The following is a 26,865-nucleotide window of genomic DNA, read 5'->3' on the forward strand; positions in this document are numbered from 1 at the left end:
TTATTCTTAGAGATTGAAAATACTCCACAATATTCATTTATAAGAAATACAGTCAAATGAAAGTGAAAAGTAGGAAAAGTAGGACAAATACACTATATGGACAAAAGTATGTGGACACGTTGAATTCAGGTGTTTCTTTTCTAACAGGGCACTGGGATACAAAACAATAACGACAGATAATGTCAGAATATAGTTTTATATTGGGATAAATATCATTGCATTAGTTAGTTTGGTTTCAATCATTATCTTTCCTTCCAAAACGTCTCACCAGTCACTTTTCAGTTGACCCTCAAATTGAGCGAACATAATTTGTGTATAAAAATTTACCTAATCGAAAAACGACAATTTTGCCAAAACTCTCATTTTTCAATTAAAAGCTTTTGTGCTCATGGCAAGAGGTGGTTTTTCAGGCATAGAGCAATTGGTATATCACACAAAACTACAATGGAAAGACCTTTTTCTGCAACTAGAGTCACGTGAATAAAAAAAAAAAAAAAAGGATGTTGACAGACAGAGCTTTACAACAAACATGGTGCGGTATGTGTGGACACACCAGGAAACCCAATAATTTTAGAATTTAGTATGAGATAGAGGGGTAATATATAATAATAATGAATATATCTGTAAATCAACACGATATTTATATTCGTCGACATGTTTATGGAAGGACTTCTCGCGTCATCTCACAATAATAAATAAACAAATCATAGCATTTGTGATTTAATGGAAAAACTGACATTACGCACTTCTGTTTTTTCAACATTTAGTAAATATCTGTAAAGTTTTGTGCAGATGTCCAATGGAAAAGGGACTAGAGATAGTTTTGACTTAATTTCTCTTAACATTTTTTTCTTTTTTTTCCATGACTGATTTTAAATGTTCTACCTCTAAGTTTCTATAATGTTTCTCATGCTCTGACTGTAAATAATAATATTTCCTTAAAGTTTCGCAGGAGATTTTTCATTGCACTGGTTAGTTTTGTTTAAATTAAACATTAAGGAAATGTTGATGTTTATAAACTATATGGACAAAAATATTGGGACACATCATGTCTACAGCTGTAAGATGTCCTATTCATGAGGATTTGAGATAAAAACATCAATATTTCCTTAAAGTTCAATGGTAGATTTTTCATCCTCAGTGAGATGTGAAGAAAGTAGATGGTTAGTTGTGGTAGAAAATTATTATTTACAGTCAGAGCATGAAAAACATTGTAGCAACTTAGAGGAAGAACATTTAAAATCATAGTCATGGATAAAAAAATAATAATAAAAATAAAGGAAATCAATGTTGAGAAAATTTAAGTATAAACCATCTCTGAGGCATTTTGGAAGCAAAGATAATTTAAACCAAACTAACCAATGCAATGATATTTATCCCAATATAAAACTATATCCTGATATTAGTCATTATTGTTTTGTATCCCAGACCCCTGTTAGAAAAGAAACACCTGAATCCAATGTGTCCACATACTTTTGTCCACATGGTGGATCTGCTGTGGTAGGAGGCCTAGTCTTACCTGACTTATGGTGGTGGTGGTGGTGGTGGTGATGGTGGTGTCGGAGGTGGTGGTGGTGGGCGGAGATGTGGACGTGTTGGGCCAGGACGTCAGCCAGTCTGCCTCCGGCCGCCCCGCTGCCTCCGCTGCGGGTGGAGGAGGAGGATGAGGAGGCGGTGGAGGAGGTGGTGGTCGTGGTGGAGGAGGTGCCGTGGATGGCCCGGCTGATCCAGTGCTCCATGCTGATGCTCCCCTCGCGGCTCGACGACGTCCCTCCGCCGCCGCCTCCGTCCTCTTCTTCACCATCTCCTCCTTCCTCTTCTTCGCCGTCACCCTGACCTTCGCCCTCTGAACCTGAGGAGGTGTCTGAGGAGACCAGAAAGAGAGGAGTTCACCACACAGCAGAACCAGACCACGTCAGCCATCTGCTCCAATGTAATGGTTTTACCAAATTTAATTTAAAAAACACTTTTGTATCAGTGACATCAATATCTTAACTTCATTCCATTGTTCTTTCAAAGTTAACATTAGATTTTTATCATTTTTATCCCTGTGACGAGGTGTTATACTTTGTGTGTCACAAAATCTTGTACCATAAATTGTGATTTTTTTTTGTTGTTGTTTTTTTGTATTGTACTTTAGGAGATGCACAACGAAAGTAAATGAGGGGAAAAAAAAAAAAGAAAACACCTGGTTTTCATTTAAAAATGCAGATGATAAAATAACAAAGAGCATAAAATCGTTTAGGAAAGATTTAACCCATAAAGACCTGGTGCTACTTTTGTGGGAGTTCCCAAATGAATTTTTCTCTCTTTTTTAACCTTTCTTAAGTGATGTGTAACCATTTATTCTAATAATATGCTCTGTATTTTGCATTTTTTAAGAGAAAATCACCTATTCCCCTATATTTTATTTACTGATCATGTAGACGTTCATAAAAGCTCAGATTAAAGTTTAAGGTTTTTGTATCAGAAACCGGGAAAACTGAAAAAGGGACTTTTTCAGTAAATATATCATTGACTGAACAAGTGTCCCCATCCTCTGTCATTGGTCCAACTCCACAAAGGTGTTTCCATGGTAACCACAAGCCTCCGAACGTCCAAATGGGTCATATCTAATGACCATGAAAAGATGAATAACTGAATTTTACACCAATTATTGACATGTATTTATAGGATTAATGGATCAACAGGTATTACCCATTGTGTATCAGTAACTGATTTTGGTTGCCAGTGGATGTTTGGGTCTTTATGGTTTAATGTAGAGAAAAATGCATTAGGCAGTCACAACAAAAGCAGTTCCAGGTCTTTAAGGGTTAAAGATGAATGAATATGAAGAGTGCTGGAAACATTTAACATAATGTAAAATACGTGAAATAAAGGCAGGGAAGTCACCTAAATATGTCACATATTTTAAGGCAGAAACGCTACCTCTTGTGGATTTAATTTCAGAAGTTGACAAAAATCTAAATTAAACCCATTAGTGGAGACTGAGCGGGTCCAGTCTATTGTGTGAAATCTGGGATGGTTTTGGTTCCCATCTGTTTAGAGTCGCCGCGAGGGGGAACGAGGCAGAGTTGGTTTTTGAGCGCTAACGTGTGGGTGTGCTTTGCATGTGATTTCCATAATGCCTACAGCGCTGTGAGACTGATAGTGGTGATATGAATAACAACAGAGGCCGACAGGTGTTCTACGACTGGGAGGAGCCGGAGAACCAGGAGAACCAGACCCAGTCGTTAACCACTGGACGGAGGACCTGACCCACAGACTGAGGACACGGTGGACAGGTTTACGGACATTCACATGGTTGGTGAGGGCTCCATGTAGCTTTGTCAAAAAACACATGGGAGGAATAACATCTTATAAACATGTTGGTATTATTGTTTCAACCTTAAAGGCATCCTGTTTTTATCTATTTTATTATTTTATCTAGTTTACAGGCGTCAAACATATGGCTGCCGGGTCAAAAATGGCCCACCAAAGGGTCCAATTCGACCCATGGGAGGAATTAGTGAAAAGCAAAAATCAAGTTGAAGATATAATTTTTCTGTATTGGTTTGTCTAATAGGGACCATGCATATTTGGGAACACTGCTGTATAAAAACATACACTCATATAAATACGTCAGACTTAGTGAAAGTAACTATTTTTCATCTGCAGTCCCTCAGCAGGTGACAGAAACAAGACAAAAAACAGCCAAACATTAGTACATCACTCATTCGCTTTAAATTAAAAAGTTAAAAATACACATACTGATGACACAGACATCATCGAAACAAACAAACAAACAAACAAACAAACAAATAAACAAAAAAAAGCATAGGATGATCACAGGGGCATTAGCCTATTCATCCTATTAACAATCATTTTAGTTCAAGTTCAACATTCACCAAATATGTGAATAACCTGTACAAATATGAATAACCTACATTGTCTGAAGAGAAGTAAGTGCAATTTTTACAAAAACATGGTTGTTAATAAATGTTTTGTGTATTTGTAGATCCACTGTGATCTGTAAGTTGTAATGTACATGTGGAAATGAGAAGCTGAAGCAGAATATTGTTAAAATGTCACTTATTTTTCTTAAATTTCAGTTTTTTCATGATTGTTCATGTTATTTCCATTTTTGGAAGTACAGCTTGTAGATGTAAACATTTTCATTCTGTAATTTTACGTTATTCACTCTAAAACGTAAAGAAAGGTTTGGAGTTGTCTGTCTGTCTGTCTGTCTGTCTGTCTGTCCATCTATCTATCATTATTATGTTATTATTTTACTGGACCGGCCCACTTCAGATCATATAAGGATGACATGGCCTCTGAACTATAATGACTTTGACACCTGTCCTCTAGGTGAATCCAAAAATACAAGTAGTAGTAGCAAAAGCAGAGTATTTTTTAATTTATGACACTGAGGGCATCCGTCTGTATCGTCCATTTCAAAGAAATCCTTCACATCCAAGTAAATTTTTGTTGCCCAACTCAGTAATGACATGACAGCTCCTCACAGTCACCACCAGGACAGTTTTTGACTTCAGACAGATTTTTGGTTTTACTGCTTTTACTGCAGTTTTCTTATCTTATTTTCAAAAATTTAAGATTAACCCCAAAGTAGTGATACTTATCTTAATTTTCTGCACTTTCCTCCTCTTTAATGTTTCATTCTCTATGATTTTAATGTAATTTTCTGCCTTTGTAAAGCACTTTGAAATGCCCTGTGTATGAATGGTGCTATATAAATAAATTTGCCTTGCCTAATATAAAATAATACTATGACACTTGTATGTTCTGTATAGTGTCCCAATACTTTTCTCCATATTGACAAATTTTGGGGGGTTGTTTTGAATTCGGTTTTACAAAAAAAAAATGTTCACAGAAAAAAAAATGTGAACATAAAGGTTGTGAATTAATGCTGTTTTCTGACACTAGATGCAGATTTATTTGATGTTTCTTTAATTTAGTATGTATGTTAATCCTGTCATGTTCATTTATCTAATTTTTCATTTATTTTATTTTACGTGAATGTTTATGATGTTATTCCCTAATTTTCTCATATAAATGGAGATGAACATTGATATAATGTGTCTAGGACTGTTTTCCTTTTCGGTCACTGCAGATTAAAGGCTGAAATTTCTTGGATTACGAGTGACATTTTCAATTTCAACACCCCAGGGCTCGACGTGATAAATCCCATGGTGCTTTGCTGACACATTTGATTGGCAAATCTGTGTCTCGTTATCGGCGGGACCCTGCAGAGGGTTACATCGAAAACAAGACACTGCCAGGCAACCAACGACTCTGGGAAATAAACAGAGACACAGATCGACGTTGTAAGCCTCTGATTAACTTCATAACACTGAAACATTTCTCACGATGCGTCGAGAAATGGATAAAGGCAGCTGCGGAAATCACACAAAAGCCGGTGAGAGCTGATGTGAATCCCGCCTCGCTTGTCGTCGACAGATCTGCGTTGTCCTCGAATGAACCTCACCAGCAGACGCACAACCCTGTGTGTGTCTGAGTGTGTGTCTGCGATGACTTCACCGCTCCCTGAGGACGTGGTTTCCAAGGCTGCGCCATACATTGTGTACATTTCTATGTGTCGTGTGTGAGTGTGTGACTTTTCACAGCTTGTTTGCTTCATTTTGTGGAAAAAAATTAATGGACATCATGTGAATCATCTGCATGTGTGGATGTGGATGTGGATGTGGATGTGGATGTGTACGACGCCTTCGCAGCACAGATTTATGTGTGTATATTTATGGAAGAATGTCTGCGGTCGGATGCCTGAATGTGCGTCTATAAACATGTGTTTGTGTTGTGATGTGAGGCGTCAGAGTCTCCTAAATGAACCAAATGACAGACCACTCACCAGCCAAAGGGTTTTTGAACTATTTCTCATCAAATCTTCTATCTTTAAACCAGTGTTTTTCAACTTTGGGGTCGGGACCCCACGTGGGGTCACCTGGAATTCAAATGGGGTCGCCTGAAATCTCTAGTAATTGATAGAAAAATAAAACAAAAAATGTACAAATAAAAAATATATGGCGAGTTCACAGAGACAATCACAAAATATAAAAGACATGACAAACTGTGAGTCTGAAACTGCAGCACTGTGGTTCTGTTTATCTGTCAAATGTTCATTGTGGTCGGTTTCAGATGCTGCAGCTCTTTCATAATTCATAGTTTGAGTTATTGTTTGTTCAGTAATTATTGTCAGCCTTGGAAATCCAAGCTGGACTGACTGTACATATCCTGTAAAGTAAAAACCATCTCTGAGGCATTTTGGAGGCAAAGATAACAATTTAAACCAAACTAACCAATGCAATGATATTTATCCCAATATAAAACTATATTATGAAATTATTGTTTTGTATCCCAGACCCCTGATAGAAAAGAAACACCTGAATCCATATTTTTGTCCATATAGTGTTTGTGACTGACAACTTCAAAGACCAATCAAATTTTTCTGCTGTATTCATGGAACACAGCAGCTCCTATAACTGTGATATTTGCCAACAGATTCCTCATTTCTCCCTTTTTTATATTTACTTTTACCAAGAGTAAGGAGCTGGTAAGTTCAAAACTTAAATGGCATGATGGGATATGAAATAATAACAACTTTTCATTTCAAAGATATTGTAATAAAACATCCTTACCGGGTCATTTTGGCTCATTATGCATCTAAGGGTTCAAATAGAAGGGAATTCTTAAAGAAAAATCATGATAGAGGGGATAAGTCAGATGAATAGATGGACTGAAGATTGAGAGGATGAAGAACGAGATCTATCATACAAGAAAAGACCTAAAGAAAATACTTATAAACTTATAAAAGAGTCCAGTGTATTATCATAGACCAGTGATTAACCCATAAATACCCTGTGCTGCTTTTATGGCACTTCCCAAATGAATTTTTCTCCACATTTAACCTTTCTTAAGTGATTTATCTCCATTTATCATAATATTATCCTCTGTATTTCGTGTTTTTTCAGTGAAAATCAAGCATTTTCCTATATTTAATTCACTGATCATGTAAATATTCATAAAAGCTCAGATTACACTCGAGGGTTATTATATTAGAAACAGAGTAAACTGACGAAAAGGTGACTTTTTCAGTAAAATATATCAATAACTGAATGTAAACTGTGTCCATCCACTGTCACTGATCCAACTCCATGGGTTTTAATGGTGAATCAATGTTGTAGAAGATGACAGTGTTTCCACAGTAACTACGGAGCCTCTGAACGTTCAAATGGGTCATATCTGATGACCATGAAAAGATGAAGAACTGTATTTTACACCAATTATTTACATGTATTGAGAGAATTAGTGGATCAACAGGTATTAAATAGTTTAGATCAGTAGATGATTTAGGTCAAATTTATGGGTTAAAACATGATCGTCGTGTGTAAAGTATGGTTTAAATGTCCAATAAAAGTCCTCATGTTTTTGTCTGTTTGGTTCTAAATGTCTGGTCAGTCTCCATCAGCCTTCGTTGGGTGGACTCAGTGAACCTTGAAGCCACAGAGATAATGACCTCATTAACATCCTCATTAAATAACATCGAACACGGAGTCGTAGAAGGAACCACTGCACATCACCCTACGAGGATCAGATCAGATCGACGACTTGTGCAGAACTAAAGCTCAAGAAAACCTAAAGTGTCATTTCCTTTTCTTCATTTTCATTTTACTTAGTTTAAATGTGTTTAACTTCATTTTCTGCCTTATATCGGCTCTTGTGAAACACTTTGGGACTTTGGCCTGTGAAAAACATTGTATTCTTACTTAATTATACACCGATTACAAGGAGACACATCTGACAGACTTAATGATTTCACTTTGAATCTATTGCTTCCCTCTACAAACAGGAAGCTGTTATGTACATGGAAAATGTCAGGACTTCGCAGTGTTGGCCTAAAACCTAAAAACCTAGGTTTGCTTTAGACTATACTCAACACTTTGGGAGAAACAATGATTTGGATTAGATACTACTGATAAATTGTCAATTTTAATCAAATCTTTGCAGAATTGGAAAAGGATAATTGACACAATTTCCGATATTATAGACAAAAAAATCCCAATGTGCCTGGAGATCTGTATTCTAGGTCTTATTCCAGAAACTTTAGCACTTAGAACTTATCAAAGTAGGCTGGTGAACCTCTGTCTAACACATGCGAAGCGTCTGATAGCAAGACACTGGAAAAGTGTTGATTGTCCATTGTTGAATTCACGGATTGCGGAACTCTCATTCTGCATAGCTACTGAAAGGCTCACATACACAATTAAACGGAAAACTCATATCTTCCACAGGATATGGCTTCAGTGGGAAGTCTGAAGAAAGGGGATTAGACTTTTGAATTGTGTATTTTCAAAATGTAGCTTGCTCGAACCGTTTTGTCCAAGATCTCCTACCCTACATTTAAAGGGCCAGCGCTCCAAACTTTCTGGTGTCATTATTCAGAAATAGAGTTGAAGATGGACCTGTGGAGTTGAATTAATGAAGAATTCAGACCCAAGCAGAGCATTTACACTTTATGGAGACCACAGGGAAATGTTTGAACATGCAGAATTCCATTTAAAAAAAGGAAAACTTAAAAAAATGTCTTCTTCAATTTGTGCATTTAAAGGGATGTATAAATCCACAATAATATTAAAATATAGAACATTATCTGAATAAGTGAAAATCTATTTATAACACAGAAGTACGCATAAAATAAGGTATTATTGTAGTTAATTAGTTATCATGATAAGAAGATATTATCACATTTATTGATCATTGTATTTGGAGTAAATATTTAAAGTGAATATAAATATTATAGTCTATATTAAAAACGGTTGATTATGTAAATCTGATTGTGTGTGAGGTGACTAAAAAAGTGTATATGAATGGTTTGTACGGATGTTTTGTGTTATTGTAAAAATATACAGAGGAAAATGTGTGTTAAAAAAGCAAAGGAAGCACATCTAGTTTGATTATTAGTTTGTAAAAAGGGGGTGGGAGTCAATAAGTTATACTTCTTCCCACTCCTTTTCGAGTGCAGAAAAATTTTATTTATTTTTTTGACCATATTGTATGATTCTTTGTTATCTGATGATTCTATGTGCTCAAAATAAAACTACTACTACGACTAAAAAAAGCAAAACATCACTCCTTTAACACAGCCCCCACAGCCTTGGACTGTAAGCACTAGGCATGATGGGTAATAACTTCATCCACCTCTCTCCATGACTGTGGAACAGGGTCAACCTGGACTCATCAGACCACATGACCTTTATCCACTGAAACACAGTCCAGTCTTTATGAGAAGCGCTTCCCTGCGTCAGAGGATTCAAGAACATCCTCATAAACAGACCTATAAGAGTGTGTGAGGTCATTTCGTACCTGGTGGTGTGTAGGCATCCATCGACGTCTGGACCACCAGCGACCGCCGCTTCGAAGGCATCGGCACCGCCATCTTCCTCTCTTTGTGCTTGGCCAGCGCCGCCTGCACCGCCTCCGTGTGCACGTCTGAGGACACACATGAATCCAAAAGTCACACCTGACTGACCAAGTCCCATTCACCTTCATTCATTTACATTAACACAACTGAAACTGGTCACGTCTGCTCAAATCCTGAATAAAGATGAAGGTTGTTACATTACACGGTTCAGTGTGTGATATTTAGTGACATCTGGTGGTGAAGCTGAGATTGCAACCAACTACAGATGTGACAAAAAACACGGAAATCCCTTGTTAGAGCCGGTGTTGTTTTATTTTAGTCTTTTCTGGGCTTTTTAGTTGCAGGGATGTCAATCTCATTTTCTTTCAGGTTCCACATTCAGCCCAATTTGATCTCCAGTGGATCAAATTACTAAAATAATAACATAATAAGCCTATAAATAATAGAAACTCCCAGTTTTTCTCTGTTTTAGCGCAAAAAATTTCATTAAATTATGAAAATATTTACATTCATGAACTGTAGAAAAAAAAAAGAATTATAACCTGAAAAAAAATTCTTAAGATAAATAAGTGCAATTTTAACAAGTAACAGGTAGAATATTGTTAAAACTGCACTTCGGTTTCTTTAGACATTTCAGGTTCATATTTTTTCAGATTATTCACGTTTTATTGTTAAATGACAGTTTGTAAATGTAAATATTTTCATAATTGAATTTTTTTTTTGCACTAAAACAAAGAGGAAACATGTATTTTATCATTTGTAGGTATAATGTAATATCATTTTTTCCCCCATTAAACCATGAAGAAAATTTGGTGTAATTATTTATAGGTTATTATGATATTATTTTACTGTAGATCATATGTGGAACCTGGAGTAAAACCAATTCAACACCATTAAATGGTAATATCTTCAGTGTAATTTTGGCACTTTGCAAATTCATCCCATGGGCCGGATTGGAACCTCTGTCAGGCCGCTTTTGGCCCACGGGCCGTATGTTTGCCCTTCCTGGGTTAATGGGGCATCTCTCACACTAATATCAGTTTAGTAAAAGGGGAACAGCAGGACCATCGGATGTGCTGCCTCTGTGTTTGTGATTTTTTGTGAACATGCAATGAAATTTAACATATATACAAACAAGCAAATCACACATAACAACACAAATATCAACTGTCATAATGATCTTAGACAGAAGAACAGCACAATAGTTCTATTTACATGCCCAAAAAGGGGTGGGAAGAAGTGCAACTTATTTAATCCCACCCCCTCTCCATAAAATATTAATAATACATATGTCCTTCTTCCTTTTACATTACTCTTTTATATTTATACATCTAGTTTGGGCTGCAGTTCTTGTTTCAATGAGCACCATGTTCTCATTTATTCACATTCCGTCTACGTACACAAACACTCCAGTCCTTACGGCGGCTCCCAGAAGGACCTGCGGTTTCTGACTGGATGAAGTTCAGGCAGTGTCGGTGAAGGTATTTTGTAAATTAGCGTTTCTAAGAGTGAGATAAAGCACTGCGATGTAGCCACAGCTGGGTTTGTTTGAGCGCTGTGGGTCGGCGGCAGAAGGCTGTCGGGCCGATAATGACTTAAGTGAGACATTTGTCAGGACGAACGGGGCTCACAAATGTACGTTTGTTTAGCCTGTGTGTGCTTATGTAGGGGAACGGAGGTAATTTAGATCTCAAGCGCACATTTATTGTCTTACAGCTGAGTGTGTGTGGTTGTGTGTGAATGGGAGTGTTTCAAAGTGCTCACACAGCCTTTTCTTTCATTTAAAGGTTCTGCACCATTTGCTCTCCGTCAGGTAAAACTCAAACTAACTCATGCAACATTAGACTGTGGTGACATAATGAGCATGATTTCCTGATTGGTTCAGGAGTTCAAACGGCAGATTGTGTTACTGTGCTTATTATATATCAGATCTAATGTCATGGGGGCAGATTCCTACTGATTCATCTTGGATGTGAATTCACCTAAACTCCAAATCTTCTCTAATCCCAGTGTAATCCCCAGTGGACAGCAACAGTTTGTCCTAAATCTACTCCCACTGATGAAAATAAAACATGTAGCTCCAGCCAAATGAAAAGGTTAAAAAGACAAAAATAAAGCATGGCAGCCTTTTCTAAAATTCACAGAAACTTAGAGAATGAGCAATATATCATGACTTTAACACTAAATCACCATTCATCACCTGGATAACTGTAGGTATGGTACATACTTTATTTCTGTCATTGTTTTTATATATATATATATATATATATATATATATATATATATATATATATATAGTTGTTATCTATTAATCTTATTTTATTTATTTATTTTTGCTTTTGCTATGTTTTCACATCTAGACTTTGTATGAATGCTATATGCCTCCTGTTCATAACCCTGATGTCTTTTGGTAGATATATTTACATGTTTATGTTTATATTTGAGTTGGGGGTGGGGACTTATGTTTAAAAAGACAGTAGAAATGTACACATTGTATAATGCATCCACATTATGCTGTTGAACATCCACAAATAAAATTATTAAAAAAAAGACAAAAATAGAACCAATGGCCCTGTAGCTCATTGACATGTTCTATCAAGAATCAATAACAACTAGGGCTGCACGATACTGGAAAAAAACTGACACTGCAATTTTTTTTAAGCCTGCGATATATATTGCGATATGAAAAAATACTTAGGAGGATGTAATAGCTGTGCAGCGCCGACATAAATGGTCAAACAAATTAGTTGTGTTTCCTCTCGTTGTGGGAACAGGTGTAAGACACTGTCGACACAGAACACGTGTTTCAGTTTCATCCTTCTGGTAACGGAAATAATTCCAGGAAACTGACGTTGCTTTTGTTTTTGACACCAAGTCTTCAATTACGGTGATTTTCTCTTGTTTGTTGCTCATTTTTCAATGGTGTTACCAGCGACTCACTCCAAACTGATTAAGAACAACTGTGATTGGTGGATTGCTGTGTGCAATGTGTCAAGTACCCATGAAATTAGATGAGAACAGGTTGAGTTCATTTCCCTCCTACATTGCACGACCTGCGATGTGACTATTGCACACACGTACATCGCGATGACGATGTTCAAACGATATATTGTGCAGCTCTAATAACATATTATATATAAGACTGTTGTAGGTTAAAGAGCCCCTTTGAGATGATGAAAGTGTGTCAAAGTCAACACACTTTTCTCATCCTAAACATCACTTCTCTGACTGAGATGAACTTTAACAAAAGAGTTATAGTTAAACCCATAATATGCTTATTAATATGCAAATGTAAGCAGGAAAGACCTTCAAATCAAACTGATATGAACACTTTTATAGGAGGAACCTGTGAGGTGAAATTACAAAGTTTTATGATCAACTTTTGGGCCATAAGACACTGCACCGACACTGTGATTAATGAAGATAATTAACACAGTAATTAACAAATATTTCAAAGGCAGCGTGGCAGCTCCGACACACAGGAGACGTCATGTTCAGCTCTAGTGGTGAAAGGATTCCCAGAAAAAAACTCAAACGCCATCAAACAGCATCTCCTCTCACCTGATCGGTAGCGTTCGTCTCTGGACCCAGAGGACCGTCGGCGGTGGTACCGTGACGACGAGGACGGGGTGACCGGCGTTCTCCGCTCCTGCCCCATGGACGGGTCCATCCCTGGAACACAAAGGCCCACATATGACACACATATGATCCACGTATGATCCATGTATGACACACATATGATCCATGTATGACACACATATGATCCATGTATGACACACATATGATCCACATATATTACATGTATCGATAGGATTAGTGGATCAACAGGTATGAAACAGTTTATAGTAGATAATGTTGATCACCGGTGGATGTTTGGGTGTTTATGGGTTAAAATCAGAGCTGCAACGAGTACTCGAGTAATTCAAGTACAAAAAATCCTCGAATCAGAAAAAATTAGGTGCACCCTAAATAACTCTATCAATAAATTTGACAAAATATGGGAGCCTCGTTTACACTGCGTGAATACGTTCCCTGGCCTGGAGCTTTAAATACTTTTTAGGTGTTTATATTATTATTGACCTGTTTTGTTTATTGATTTATTTTCTTTCTTTCTTTAACAGTACCAGAATGCACTGTCCTGACTGTCTTCTTCTGCATGTCTTGTTTATATTGCCTTTTTTTTTTTTTCTCCTTGGGTTCTGTTTGTTTATCATGTCCGGTGTCAATCTCTGTATCATGAATACATAACTTGAAATTATAAATGTTATATTTGTTAAATGAAAAGTTCTATAATTGTTGAAAAGTTCTATAAATAAAGTTTAAAAAAAAAAAAAAATCTTTGAATCATTTTTTTTTGCCTTGAGTATTCGTTTATGTAGTCACATGTGAACCTCTGTCTGATAGATGCAAAGCGTCTGATAGTTAGACATTGGAAAAGTGTTGATTGTCCATCACTGAAGTCATGGTTTGCGGAACTCTCAACTCTCGCGACTGAAAGGCTCACATACACAATTAAACAGAAAAGTCATATCTTCCACAAGATATGGAATTCATTTCTCAAATTTTTAGAATCAAGGCCTGATATCTCATCATCACAACTTACAAAGTGAGGCCATACCTTTTTTTTTTTAATGATATTTGATTATGTATCAGACACACAAAAACAGAAGTTGACAAGTATTCAAGTCCCTATTAGGGACTCAATTATTATTTTGTTATTTACTTTTATTGCTGTTTCAAAATTCATTTGTTAAACAAAAAGTTCTATAAATGTTGAAAAGTTCTATAAATAAAGTTTTTAAAAATCTTTGAATATTTTTTTTTGCCTTGAGTATTCGTTTAATTATTAATTTAATTTAAGAAGTCACTTGTGTTCCGCCCTGGGGATCATGTTTTACACGGACTGTAAACAGTGATGCACGCAACTCAGAGTCAAAAAGTTGGTGCTATGGAAGTGAGTGAGGAGACCGTCCGCAAAAGGGAAAACATGTCCAACATTTGGGATCACTTCAAACTTAAAAAAAAAACAGAGAATCTCATGCAAAGTGTGTAAGTCCACATCTGAAGCCAGCACAAGGTAAATGCCCGTCTTCCATTCAACAGTAGCCGAACATTAGCTGATTTAACATGATTGCTAACTGAGAAACAGCAGTGAAGGTTAGAACGTAGGCTATGCATTTGTAGTAGTCTATAATAATGAGGCTCAATGACGGCTCTCGATGATGAAATCCGATACTCGATTAATCACTGAAATATTCGGTAGAATACTCGACTTCAAAAACAATCCTTAGCTGCAGCCCTAGTTAAAATAAGAACCGCTCCATGACATGACATGACATGACATGAACCTTGGATGACACAGGGTTGTAACTGTGGGTTTATTTGAGATGGATGCGGAGTTGGATCTGGTCCTGGTGCAAACATAGACCTCCATCCTGAAACCCTGAGCACGGATCAATACGTCTGACGATAATAACCCTGTAACTGACATGTCCGACACCGCACAGCTGCAGATCTATGAGCGGCCTCGCACTTCCAGCCTCGTCTGTCTTCATTACAGCTCTCAGCTCGACTCACAGAACCCCAACACCACCGCCACCACTGCCACTCCAAGGGAAGCTGAAAGCCGTTTAGTCGAGTGTGTAACGACCGGACGTCCAGAGCTGGAATATATGACAGGTCTGGGAAAAAACACACTACACCGACTCCTGTGGGGGCTGGACGGGGGCTCCTCTCAGGGTTTACATTTATCACCACTGTCTTACATTATATTCAGTTATCTTCTACCGTACATTATATATATATATATATATATATATATATATATATATATATATATATATATGAAAGTAAAGTTTTTTTTATTGTGTTTTTTTGTTTTTTATAGTGTTTGTATTTATCTGTTTGCTTTTTAATGTGGACCATGAGTCTGAAATAAAGCTTATCTATCTACGTATCTTGTCTAAAGTATGGATATCGAACTCACTGCCATTCAGCCCAATTTGATCTCCAGTGGATCCAACCAGTAAAATAATAACATGGGATACATAGGATTTGTTGAGTTACTTATGGGATCTGACATGGGAATTTAAGGTCGGTAGAGGGATAGAGTATGTTAAACTTCATCCAGCTCCTTTTCGAATATGTTTTCTTTTATTTTCTTTTTATATACAATTGTCTTGTTGTTTTGGTTTTAATGTTATATTCAAAATAAAATTTTAAAAAATCAATCAAAATAAAAAAAATTTAAAAAATACTTTTCCTAAAACCTTTTACGTTTCATCATCATGCACCTGTTTGCCCACATGACACTCAGGTGATTCTGGGTTCATGCATGACAGCACATTGGAATGTTTGTTTGTTTTAGCTTGCGATGTCACGATGCGGGCAGAGTTACATATCAACATAATAATCACTGGGGAATTTCATTCATCTGACAGCGATGATGAATCACTGCTCTGACATGAGACCCAGTTCATGTAACTTTCACTTCACACAGACTCAGACTCGGTCACACACTGGAACCTTAAAGGAAATCAATGCAGGACTCTCACTCATCCTGTTTCAGTCAAACGCTGCTGGTGAACAGACACTAAATCCAATAAAGAACTGAGATGGTCGACAGCAGCAGCAGCGTCCACATCCACTGGGAAAAAGTGGAGAAATAAAACATGTGTGCACAGGATTTCCCCACCGCTACTTTTGTCTCAGTTCCCAAATGATTTTTTCTCTATATTTAACCTTTCTTAAGTGATTTACCCTCATTTATTAGAATATTATCCTTTTGCATTTTCAATTTCTCATTTTATTTCCTATATTTAAGTTAGATGGTCATGAAAATTCACAGTAAATTCAAAGGTTATTATATCAAAGCAGGAAAAAAATGACATAAAAGTGACTTTTTCAGCCAAATATATCAATAACTGAACATAAAAACAAGTGTTTACAACCTTATTGTCTTTATTTTTTCATTTCATTTATTATTTTACTTGTTTTTGTTAATTTTCTTGCATATTTCTTCAATTTTGTTCAGTTTGTGGCTTATTGTGTTCTTGTTGCTGATTATTTCTTCATTTTTTATTCATCTTATTGATTATTTTGACTGCTCTGCTTCATTTTGTTGGCTATTTAATTAACTTTCCTTCATCTTTGTTCAGTTCATTGCTTATTTTGTGTATTTTTCTACATTTTCTTGCTTATTTCATGACTTTTTTTCTACAGTTCTGTTCAGTTCATGACTTGTTTTGTTTATGTAACTTACTTTGTTGATTTTATTTTAAATTTCTGGTCATTATATTGGTTACTTTGGATGTGTTTGTATATTTTACTGTTTTCTTTGTTCTTTTATTTTAGTCAATTTTTTTCACATTACTTCAGATTAAACTTGATGGTTATTCCATCAAAAATAGCAAAAACTGAAGAAAAAGTGTCTTTTTCAGTGAAGATAGCAATAGCAGACCATAAACCCAGTGTGTCCATCCACTGTCATAGATCCAACTCCATAGATTTTACTGGGGAATCAATGTTATAGAAGATGACAGTGTTTCCATGGTAACTACAGAGCCCCTAAACCTCCAAATGGGTCATATCTGATGACCATGAAAAGATTAGCATGTTAATAAAACCTGTTTTCCTCAGTGTTTTAAGACTAATTTGGTGGTTTGGTGATGGTTCGGTACTTGAGCTTTGTAGCAGTAAAGAAAACTTGCAAAATGAAAACATGCATGTGCAATATGTCGGCAATAAATAAAAGAGTTTACTAACTTATTCAGTTTGCAGATTGCAAAATGGAACATCTTGCAAATGGAAAACCTGAAGTAGATAAATTATCATGTGATTAAAAACTCAAAAGAATAGACTTTTTTCTTCTAATTCCAATTACCAATAAAGCTAAAGTAATGTTGTACATTTAATGAACTAACAGAGTGTTGGTTGTTCTTGTTGTATACTTAAGACTCATATTTGTTCGTATATCACAGACAGCGAAGACACGTTAACAGGTCTGGATGAATTATTAAAATAGTTCACACTCCACGACTCTCAGCTCACTGTGAATAAGACATGAAACCAACGCTGCTGAGTAGAAAACAGGCTGATCTGATTCCACTAATATTCACTTTTACTTGGAGTCTCTTTAATCACGCGTCATTCCTGTTAATGAACTAATAACTGCAGTAACTGAGAAAGAATTCATTATGTGTGTTCTGTATCATCATCTGAACCAGGTATTAACATCATGTGTGTCTGCAGAGTTATTAAGAAAACTATGACCTGACACTTCCGGGAACAAATGATGTTAACGGAAATGAAATTAAAAATTACACAAGGAAATAAAATAAAAACTATATTCAACAACGCAACTCAATTTTCAATTAAAATCAGCTTTGTTTTCCCCAAAGTTACGAGTTATGATTGACAAAAATAAAATATCTCTGCACAATATGGATCTTGAATCGTATTTGACACCAAATACATTGCAAATTTGTATATAAAATAAATTTATGTAAATACTTCTTATTTCTCTTTACATTTTGTTTCACAAGCATATATTTTCTGTTTTCTGTCTTTCCTGCACTTTATTCTTGTATGTTTCTGCTGTAAACTGAGAAATTTACCCATAGTGGGATCAATAAAGCCTATTTTATCTTATCTTTTTATTTTATCTTATCTTATCAAGTCATCTGACCTATTAAAGCTTCTGTAAGAACCTGTACCCCTAATATAAATTCAACTAAAGCTAGTTTTCAGAAGGTAAATAAGACTAAAACTAAATGCACTCATAAAACTAATCGAAAATAAAAGAAAATACAAAATGAAACACTTAAAACAGTAAGGCCTCTGGAGTCTGTGAACCAAATCTGGCTGATATGTGAAAGAGAATCATTCATCTGCTTTGTTGGTGTTGATGTTGTTGACGATAAAAGTCTTTCTATCCTGATAAATAAACTCCTGATAAATATATTGCATGTTAGTATGGTACTATCAGCTCTAAAACAGACCAAAATAGTAAATCAAAGTTACATGAATACAACACTCATATTAACAGTTGCATTAAACTGTAATTTATTTGCATTTTAGATTGAAATAAGCTATATTTAATCAGCAGAGCATTACAGTAATCTACATTCCTTCATTAAAACTGTCCTTTTGTGGTTTTGGAAGATACTTTTAAGAACATCTGAGCAGGACAAGTCCAAAAGTTTGTACGTTCACCTCATTCAGGCCAATGTTTACTCATTGTTTGGATTTATCTTTGCTTCCAAAATGCCTCAGAGATGCTTTTTACTCAATTTTTCCTCAACATTTTTTTGTTTCTATCCATGACTATGATTTTAAATGTTCTACCTCTAAATTTCTAAAATATTTTTTGTGCTCTGACTGTAAATAATAATTTTCTACCACAACTAACCATCTACTTCTACTTCTTCATATCTGATTTAGGCAGAAAAATTTACCATTAAACTTTAAGGAAATATTAACGTTTTTATCTCAAATCAGCATAAACAGGACATCTTACAGCTGTAGACATGTTGCGTCCCAATAATTTTGTCCATATAATTATAGTATAAAAAAAACTAACCAATCCAAAGCCATGATATTTTTCCCAATATGAAACTATATTCTAACATTAGTCATTATTGTTTTGTATCCCAGACCCCTGTTAGAAAACACACACCTGAATTCAACATGTCCACATACTTTTGTCCATTTAGAGTATGTGCATCAGAAATATAAAACATCAACATTTCCTTCACATTAGGCAACAGATCCATCCATGTATCTGTAACATTGGCTTTTCTGTCAAATCGTCCCATTGTGGCCCATCGTCCTGAACTTAAAAATTTCAGCGGCGGCTCCGTCGGAAAGCCAGAGTCCAGCGTACAGAGGCTGGGTGAACCTGGTGTGGACTTTGTGGAGGACTGCCATGTTGTCAGAGACGCTCATAAAGCACAGAAAACCTGCCTCATGGTCCAGGTAGACCCCAATTCTGGAGGACCACGTTCCTGGGATGGGAGTTCTTTCTCCGTCGTGCCTGAATTCGTAGCTATTTTTGTAACAATCCAGTGCCCAGGACTTGTTGTTGTACCCGAACACGGTCTGGTTGAAGTCTCCGCTCCTGACGATGTCCTTGTAGGTGACAGCGACTAAAACTCCCATCCCACTCCTCTCCACCTCCCAGTAGCAACGACCACTCAGACACTCTTTGCTCAAGACCTGCCAGGAATAGGCAAACCGTTCCGGATGATATGAATATTCCCGCTCTTCCCTTGTGAAGGTGGCCTTCCTGTTTCCTTTGGACATAAACAGATGAGGGTTTGCCGTGTTTGGGTCCAGGGTGATTTGTTGTGCATACTGTAAATAATCACCTCTGGTCTTTGGCTCCGCGTTGGGATTCGACACCGAAACATCCGCCTCGCTTACAGTCAGAGCGATCTTTGCGTATTCCTCACCGAAAACCTCCTGTAGTTTGTCTCGAGCCTCGACCAGAGCCTCTGAGACCTTGTCAAAGTGTTGGCGACGGCGGAGTCTGATAGTGGGAGGGTCTTTGGACTCACTGAGATGCAACATCGAAGGGTAGTTCAGCAGGAATCGAGTGTGATCCTCTGACTGCAAGAGTTTCTCCATCTCAGCATCCTTCACCCTCAGCTCCTTGATCTCCTGCTCCACCTTCTCCCGGGCCTTCCTGAACCGACCCACCTCAGTCTTCTGGAGAGACCGGATCTTCTCGCTCAAATCAGCAACCCGTTTTTCAGCCATTTGGATCACCTCAGAGAAGATCTTCTTGGTGTTTATCACTGCGCTGTTGGCCGAGTTGTTAACGGCGTCCTCATCCTGTTGAATCACCTTCACGTCCCTCTGTTTGTCCTGGATTCTCTGCTGGAGTCTCAGTCGACTCTCCTCCAGTTCGTTCTGCCTTTCAGCCCTTTCTGCTGCAGCCGACACTTTGGCGTGACCTTTATGGTCTTCTTTGGAGCAGAGATAACAGATGCAACGCTGATCGGTGCGGCAGAAAATCTTCATCACCTCTTGATGACGAGGGCAGATGTTCTCGTAGATGTTCGCAGATGCTTCCACCAGCTTGTGTTTCTTCAACGCAGGTGCATCGTAATGAGACTGAAGGTGTTTCACACAGTACGAAGCCAGACACTGCAAACAAGACTTGACAGCCTTCAGCTTCCTCCCCTTGCACACATCACAGGCCACATCTTCAGCTCCAGCAAAGCAGTGATCATCATCGTTATTAACAGAAGCATATTCAACAGCAGAAGCAGGAGGAGCAACAGGACGTCTGGGATTCTTCAGCTGGCTCACTATGACGGCTACCATGGCGTTTTTCACCAGGACGGGCCTGGATCTGAAGCTCAGGCTGCACTGAGGGCAGCTGTAGATACCCCTGCGATCCTCTTTATCCAAGCGATCGCTGATGCACCTGAAGCAGTAGGTGTGTCCACAGGGAATCGTCACCGGATCGCTGAGGAGATCCAGACAGATCGAACAGTGGAACTGAGTCGGATCAAGATTAATTCCGTGCTCCATTTCGACTCCTAACACAGTACGTGTGTGTTGATAGACAATATGAAATGATTGTACAGGTTGGTGTACTCTGACTGATAAGTAAGGGTAAGCTTTACAGGCTGTGCCTCATTCCATGAGAAGGAGTGGCTTCAGCTGGAAAACTGAGCTCAGCTTATGGTAAAATCTGATTTTTCAGGTTTGTTGTGTTCATAAAAATACTCAGCACTAATGACTAATGCATTAGATACAAGGCTTTAAGTATAGTCTATCTGGAATGATAATCCTTTTCCTACAGATATTAACCCATAAAGACCCAAATATACACCAGTGACCAAGAGCACCTACTGATATAAAATGTTTAATAACCTTAGAGCCACTAATCCTATCAATCCATGTAAATAATTGGTGTAAAATGCAGTTTGGCATCTTTCCAGAGTCATCACATATGACCCATTTGGACGCTCAGAGGCTCCATAGTTACCATGGAAACACCGCCATCTTCTAAAACATTGATTCCCCAGTAAAACCTATGGAGTTGGATCACTGACAGTGGATGGACACACTGGGTTTATGTTCAGTTAATGTAGTGTTTCTTAAATTGTGGTGGCATGAAGGCTAGCCAGGGGGGTCATGGGATCGATCCTGGGTTTATGGTCTGCTATTGATATCGTCACTGAAAAAGACACTTTTTCTTCAAATTTCGCTATTTCTGATGGAATAACCATCAAGTTTAATCTGAAGTAATGTGAAAAAAAATTGACTAAAATAAAAAAAGAACATAGAAAACAACAAAATATACAAACACATTCAAAGTAACCAATTTAATGACCAAAAATTTAAAATAAAATCAACAAACATAGTTACCATGGAAACACCGTCATCTTCTAAACATTGATTCTCCAGTAAAACCCATGGAGTTGAATCAATGACAGTGGATGGACACACTGGGTTTATGTTCAGTTAATGATAGATTCTACTGAAAAAGTCTGTTTTTCTTCAGTTCTCTCTCTTTTTGGTATAATAACCCTGAAATGTAATCTCAGTATGATGCTTAAAGTACATGATCAATAAATTGAATATTGGAAAATAACTGATTTTCACAAAAAAAAAAAAAAAAAAAAAAAAAAAATCAAAACAGAGAGGATAATAGTATGATAAATGGGGATACATCATTTAAGAAAGGTTAAATAGAGAGAAAAAATAAAGTAGGACTGGGTCTTTATGGGTTAATATCATCTGATGGTCTGCATCTCATCTATTTCCTGATTTGTCATCTATATGTGCAAATAAAACTCCTATAAGAGTACATACGTTTTACAGACTGGCTCATTTAGATGTGTTAATTAGTCTTTATATTTTTACTATGGGAATGAATGGAACGGGTATTTTTGCTTGATTAATATGTAGAAAGACATGAATGATGAAAATTGGAAACCACTTCCTCCTTACTGTAAAAAACACTGCACGGACCAGTTTCTTTGCTTGTTTTTGGCACGTAAATATTAACCACATACATTGCAAACACATGTAGTACAGTTAGATTAAACACTCAACTACATGTTTTTGAGGTAAAAGCTGGTTAATTTTGCTTTTCCTGGGCAAATCACTGCCCTCTGTGTGTGTGTTTTTTTTACAGTGGAAAACCTTCGTCAGGCTATAAAACATGGAAATACAGCCACAAACCTTAGACCTTATGTTAAATCTGCAGTCACTGGGTAAAATGTCTCTAACTGCTTCAGCGTATTGTATCAACCTGTGGATGGAAGGGATTTTCAGACGGGCAGGAGGCTTAATATAATACTTGAACAACACCCGTAAATGACAATCTTGATTTCTCTGAACCTGGAGGAATCTACATTGTCATCATTCCAGTGTGTGATGGCTGATGACAAAACATTAAATATGTCATCGTCATACTCTGAATTTAACCCTTAAAGACCCAAACATCCACCATTAACCAGTTTAATATGTTTAATACCTGTTGATCCATTAATTCTATCAATACATGTCAATAATTGGTGTAAAATGCAGTTCTTCATCTTTTCATGGTCATCAGATATGACCCATTTGGACGTTCAGAGGCTCCGTAGTTACGATGGAAACACCGCCATCTTCTACAGCATTGATTCACCAGTAAAACCCATGGAGTTTAATAAATGACAGTGGATAAAATGAACTAAAATATATAGAAAACCTACAGAATAATAAATAATGTGAAACAAATAAGCAAAAATGTACTCAAGTAAAGTAAAATAAACAATAAAATGAACAAAAACAGCCAAAGTAATGAATAAAATGAACAATAATTAATAATAAATTAACAAAATAAGTAACATTAACAAAATATTGCCACAAACTGAATTAAATTGAAGAAAAAAAATCTGGCAAGAAAATGAACAAAAACAAGTTAAATAATGAATAATAGTAACAGAATGAACAAAAGTGAATAAGAAACGCACACAATAATAAATAACATGGAGAAAATAAGCAACAAAATGAATAAAAAATGTAAACATTGATTCCCCAGTAAAACCCATGGAGTTGGATCAATGACAGTGGATGGACACACTGGGTTTATGTTTAGTTAATGATGTATTTCATCGAAAAATTCAATTTTTTTCATGATTTACGTGTAGTCGAGTTTGAAGTTAAGTCATAGGGTCCGTAGTTACCATGGAAACACCGTCATCTTCTCCAACACTGATTCGCCAGTAAAACCCATGGAGTTGGATCAATGACAGCGGATGTTTTTACTGCTATCTTTGCTGAAAACGTCAGCCATCTTCAGTTTTCTCTGCTTTTGATATAATAACCCTCAACTTTAATCTGAGTTTTTATGAACAGCTACATGATCCGTGAATTAAATATCAAAATACACGATACTCGCTAAAAAAAACCCACACAAAATACAGAGGATAATATTATAATAAATGATGATAAATCACTTAAGAAAGGTTAAATAGAGAGAAAAATTTACACATAAGTAGCGCTGGGTCTTTATGAGTTAAACAAAGGTTAAAAAAGCTGTGAAAACTCTGCTCCTGAGTGATTGTAATTTTCCACATGGGATACATTTCTAAGCTTGGTATGTCGTGGAATTCTATTTGTTGAAAATGTACTTTTGTGCAGCTTGCAAATGTGTATATATATATATATATATATATATATATATATATATATATATATATATGTATATATATATATATATATATATATACTTTTTTTTTTTTTAATATATATTTTTAATTGCACTTGTAAATAACCTTTGAAATCTTGAGGTTGCCACTTGTTAAACCCCTTGAGGGTTTTTAGTAACCATCCATCACAATTTTTAACCAACATGTATTATGTGTATGTTTTTTATTATGTGAAAATTAATTAATTAATTAATTAATTAATTAATTAATTAATTAATATGCTAAAAACTGCAAGTCTTTTTTTTTTTTTTACTAAAACACACTGCTTTATGCATTTATTATTTATAATGATTATAATTACTGGTCAGATATTGACAGTTAAGTTCTTCCTGAAAACCAAAGTGCAAGAGAATTGGCAAAAAAAGACATTTTCTGACACTTTTACTGCAAAGAAAACAAAGGCATCTACACGGCCTGTCATAATGTCAGTCTTAAAAAGGTTACAGAACATTCAGTAATTAATGCTCTCTGACTTTTGGGGTTGTCTAATACGTGAGGAAATGTCCAAAATCTTTTAATATGAACCCTGTATGACTTATTATTATGAAGTTGACGCTGAACTTTAGGTGTGACATACTGTTTGTTACAACCAAAGTGGTCATGAGTAAATGTAAATGTAAATGTTCCCACGTCCTGTTGTGTGAGACAGTTTACTGGTTGTCACGATATCAAACACTTGTCTGAATACTTTAATCAAATGGTATCAGCTGAACTGGATCAACAGGCCTCAGAGCTGGAACACCTCACAGGGAAGGAATGGGCTCACTGGTGTGTGTTCCATAAAGACAAAGAGGCAGTTGTGTTATTGTGACAGAGGGTATGAAGTACGTTCAGTTAAAGTCCTGCTTTAGTTCATCTGATGTTTAATTCAATGTGCTGTCATTTCAGTGTTACATCATTATCGTAACCATCTGCTGATAGCGATCAGTTTAGACGCAGTTGTCACTAGTCGCTTTTCCATTGGACATCTGTGCAAAACTTTAATGATATTTACTAAATGTCGAAAAAAACAGAAGTGTGTAATGTCTGTTTTTCCATTAAATCACAAATGTGAAGATTGGTTTATTTATTATCGCTAGATGAAGTCATTCCATAAACATGGTGACAAACATAAATATGGTGTTGATTTACTGATATATTCATTATTATTATTATATACTACCCCTTTACCTCCTACTAAACTAAAAAATGATTCTGTTGCCTGCTGTGTCCACACATACTGTGCCATGTTTCTTTTAAAACTTTTCTTCTTTGCTTGTTGTAACATCTGTCAACATCTTTTTTTTTTTTTTTAATTCACATGACTCTAGTTGTGGAAAAAGGTCTTTCCATTACAGTTTTGCGTGATATACCAATTGCGCTACAGCCAAAAAAAACACCTCTTGCCAGCACAAAAACTTTTAATCAAAAAACAAGTTTTGGTGAAACTGTCATTTTTCCATTAGGTACATTTTTATGCGCAAGTTATATTTCCGCAATTTTAGGGTCAGTGGCAAAGTGACTTGTGTTTTTATGTCTTTTGTGTAACTGTTAACCTGATATACAGTCATGGAAAAAATTATTAGACCACCCTTGTTTTCTTCAGTGTCTTGTTCATTTTAGTGCCGGGTCCAACTAAAGGTCCATTTGTTTGGATAGATATAATGATAACAACAAAAATAGCTCATAGTAGTTTAATTTCAGAGCTGATATCTATCCATTTTCCATGTTTTCTTGATAATAACCAAAATCACTTCAGTTTTTACATCAATATCTATGGCACTGTACCGACAAAAACAGTGCTTTTAGACATTCCATGATACACACAGGAGTTAGTACTGGATTGTATAAACATTGTTTTTGAACCATTGTTTTTGATGACTTTTGATGGTCTAATCATTTTTTCCGCGACTGTGTTAGTTGTTTGTTTAGTTGAAACATTTTGAATATGGAAATCTTGTATTTTTTTGTTTGCAACTGAGCTATTGTGACCAAGTAATTTCCCTTGTGGATCAATAAAGTTGTCTAAGTCCAATATTGTAAAACGTCTCTATTTACTAGAACAGATGACCGACACAATACGACTGCAGAAAGAAGAACTCTGGGTGAAGAACTTGGAGAAAAATGGCACGTTTATAATAATCTATAGCACTTTTCAAGGCACCTAAAGCACTTAACATTATTAATCCATTCATTCACTCTCACATTCTCACTCTAGTGGTGGTAAAATACATTTGTAGCCACAGCCACCGCCAAACGCATACGCATGTGACGCTGAAGGCAAGGGGGGTGTTCTGTTCAACTGTGCATAGAACAACTGAAAGGGTTCTATCTGCACTCTTCTCTTTTACTTTGTTTTAATTGATTATTATGTATGTTTTATTGATTATGTTTTAATTCTAATTGTGTGTTTTTAATCTGTCTCTCTTCCATTTTTTAAAGTACTGTGAATTGCCCCGTGTATGAATTGTGCTATACAAATAAATCTGCCTTGCCTTGCCTTGAAGTACCCACAACAGCACATGGACCAAGCAAGATTCAAACTGCCAACCCTTCAGTTATTGGATGACCCACTCTACCTACTGAGCCACAGCCATCTGCCTTATTTACATAACCTGTGAAATTTGTAAACTATTAAATGTAAAGAGTGTGTTGTTTGTCCAAAACAATGTGATCTTTGTAACCCCTTAACCTCATGACCTGTTTGTTCTGTTTTGCGTTTTTCTATGTTAAAAA

At 36.3% G+C, this 26,865-nt stretch overlaps 2 protein-coding genes across 4 annotated transcripts in view; both read right to left on the reverse strand.

Annotated features, from left to right (window-relative positions):
• The window catches only part of LOC115436789 (disco-interacting protein 2 homolog C), a 300,991-nt gene that overhangs the window by 114,079 nt on the left and 160,047 nt on the right, over nucleotides 1–26,865 (reverse strand). For all 3 annotated transcript variants that reach the window (XM_030159721.1, XM_030159720.1, XM_030159719.1), the window contains exons 3-5: nucleotides 12,998–13,108; nucleotides 9,379–9,504; nucleotides 1,520–1,864 (exon numbers count right to left, since the gene is read on the reverse strand). In XM_030159721.1, coding sequence (XP_030015581.1) covers nucleotides 1,520–1,864; nucleotides 9,379–9,504; nucleotides 12,998–13,108 — 582 coding nt within the window. The remainder of the gene's footprint in view (nucleotides 1–1,519; nucleotides 1,865–9,378; nucleotides 9,505–12,997; nucleotides 13,109–26,865) is intronic.
• Nucleotides 19,040–21,027, reverse strand: LOC115436790 (tripartite motif-containing protein 16-like). The gene has a single exon (XM_030159722.1). The coding sequence runs from the start codon at nucleotides 20,972–20,974 to the stop codon at nucleotides 19,238–19,240; it is 1,737 nt and encodes a 578-aa protein (XP_030015582.1). The 5' UTR covers nucleotides 20,975–21,027; the 3' UTR covers nucleotides 19,040–19,237.

This window comes from Sphaeramia orbicularis, chromosome 17 (assembly GCF_902148855.1).
Source record: "Sphaeramia orbicularis chromosome 17, fSphaOr1.1, whole genome shotgun sequence".
Taxonomy (NCBI): Eukaryota; Metazoa; Chordata; class Actinopteri; order Kurtiformes; family Apogonidae; genus Sphaeramia; species Sphaeramia orbicularis.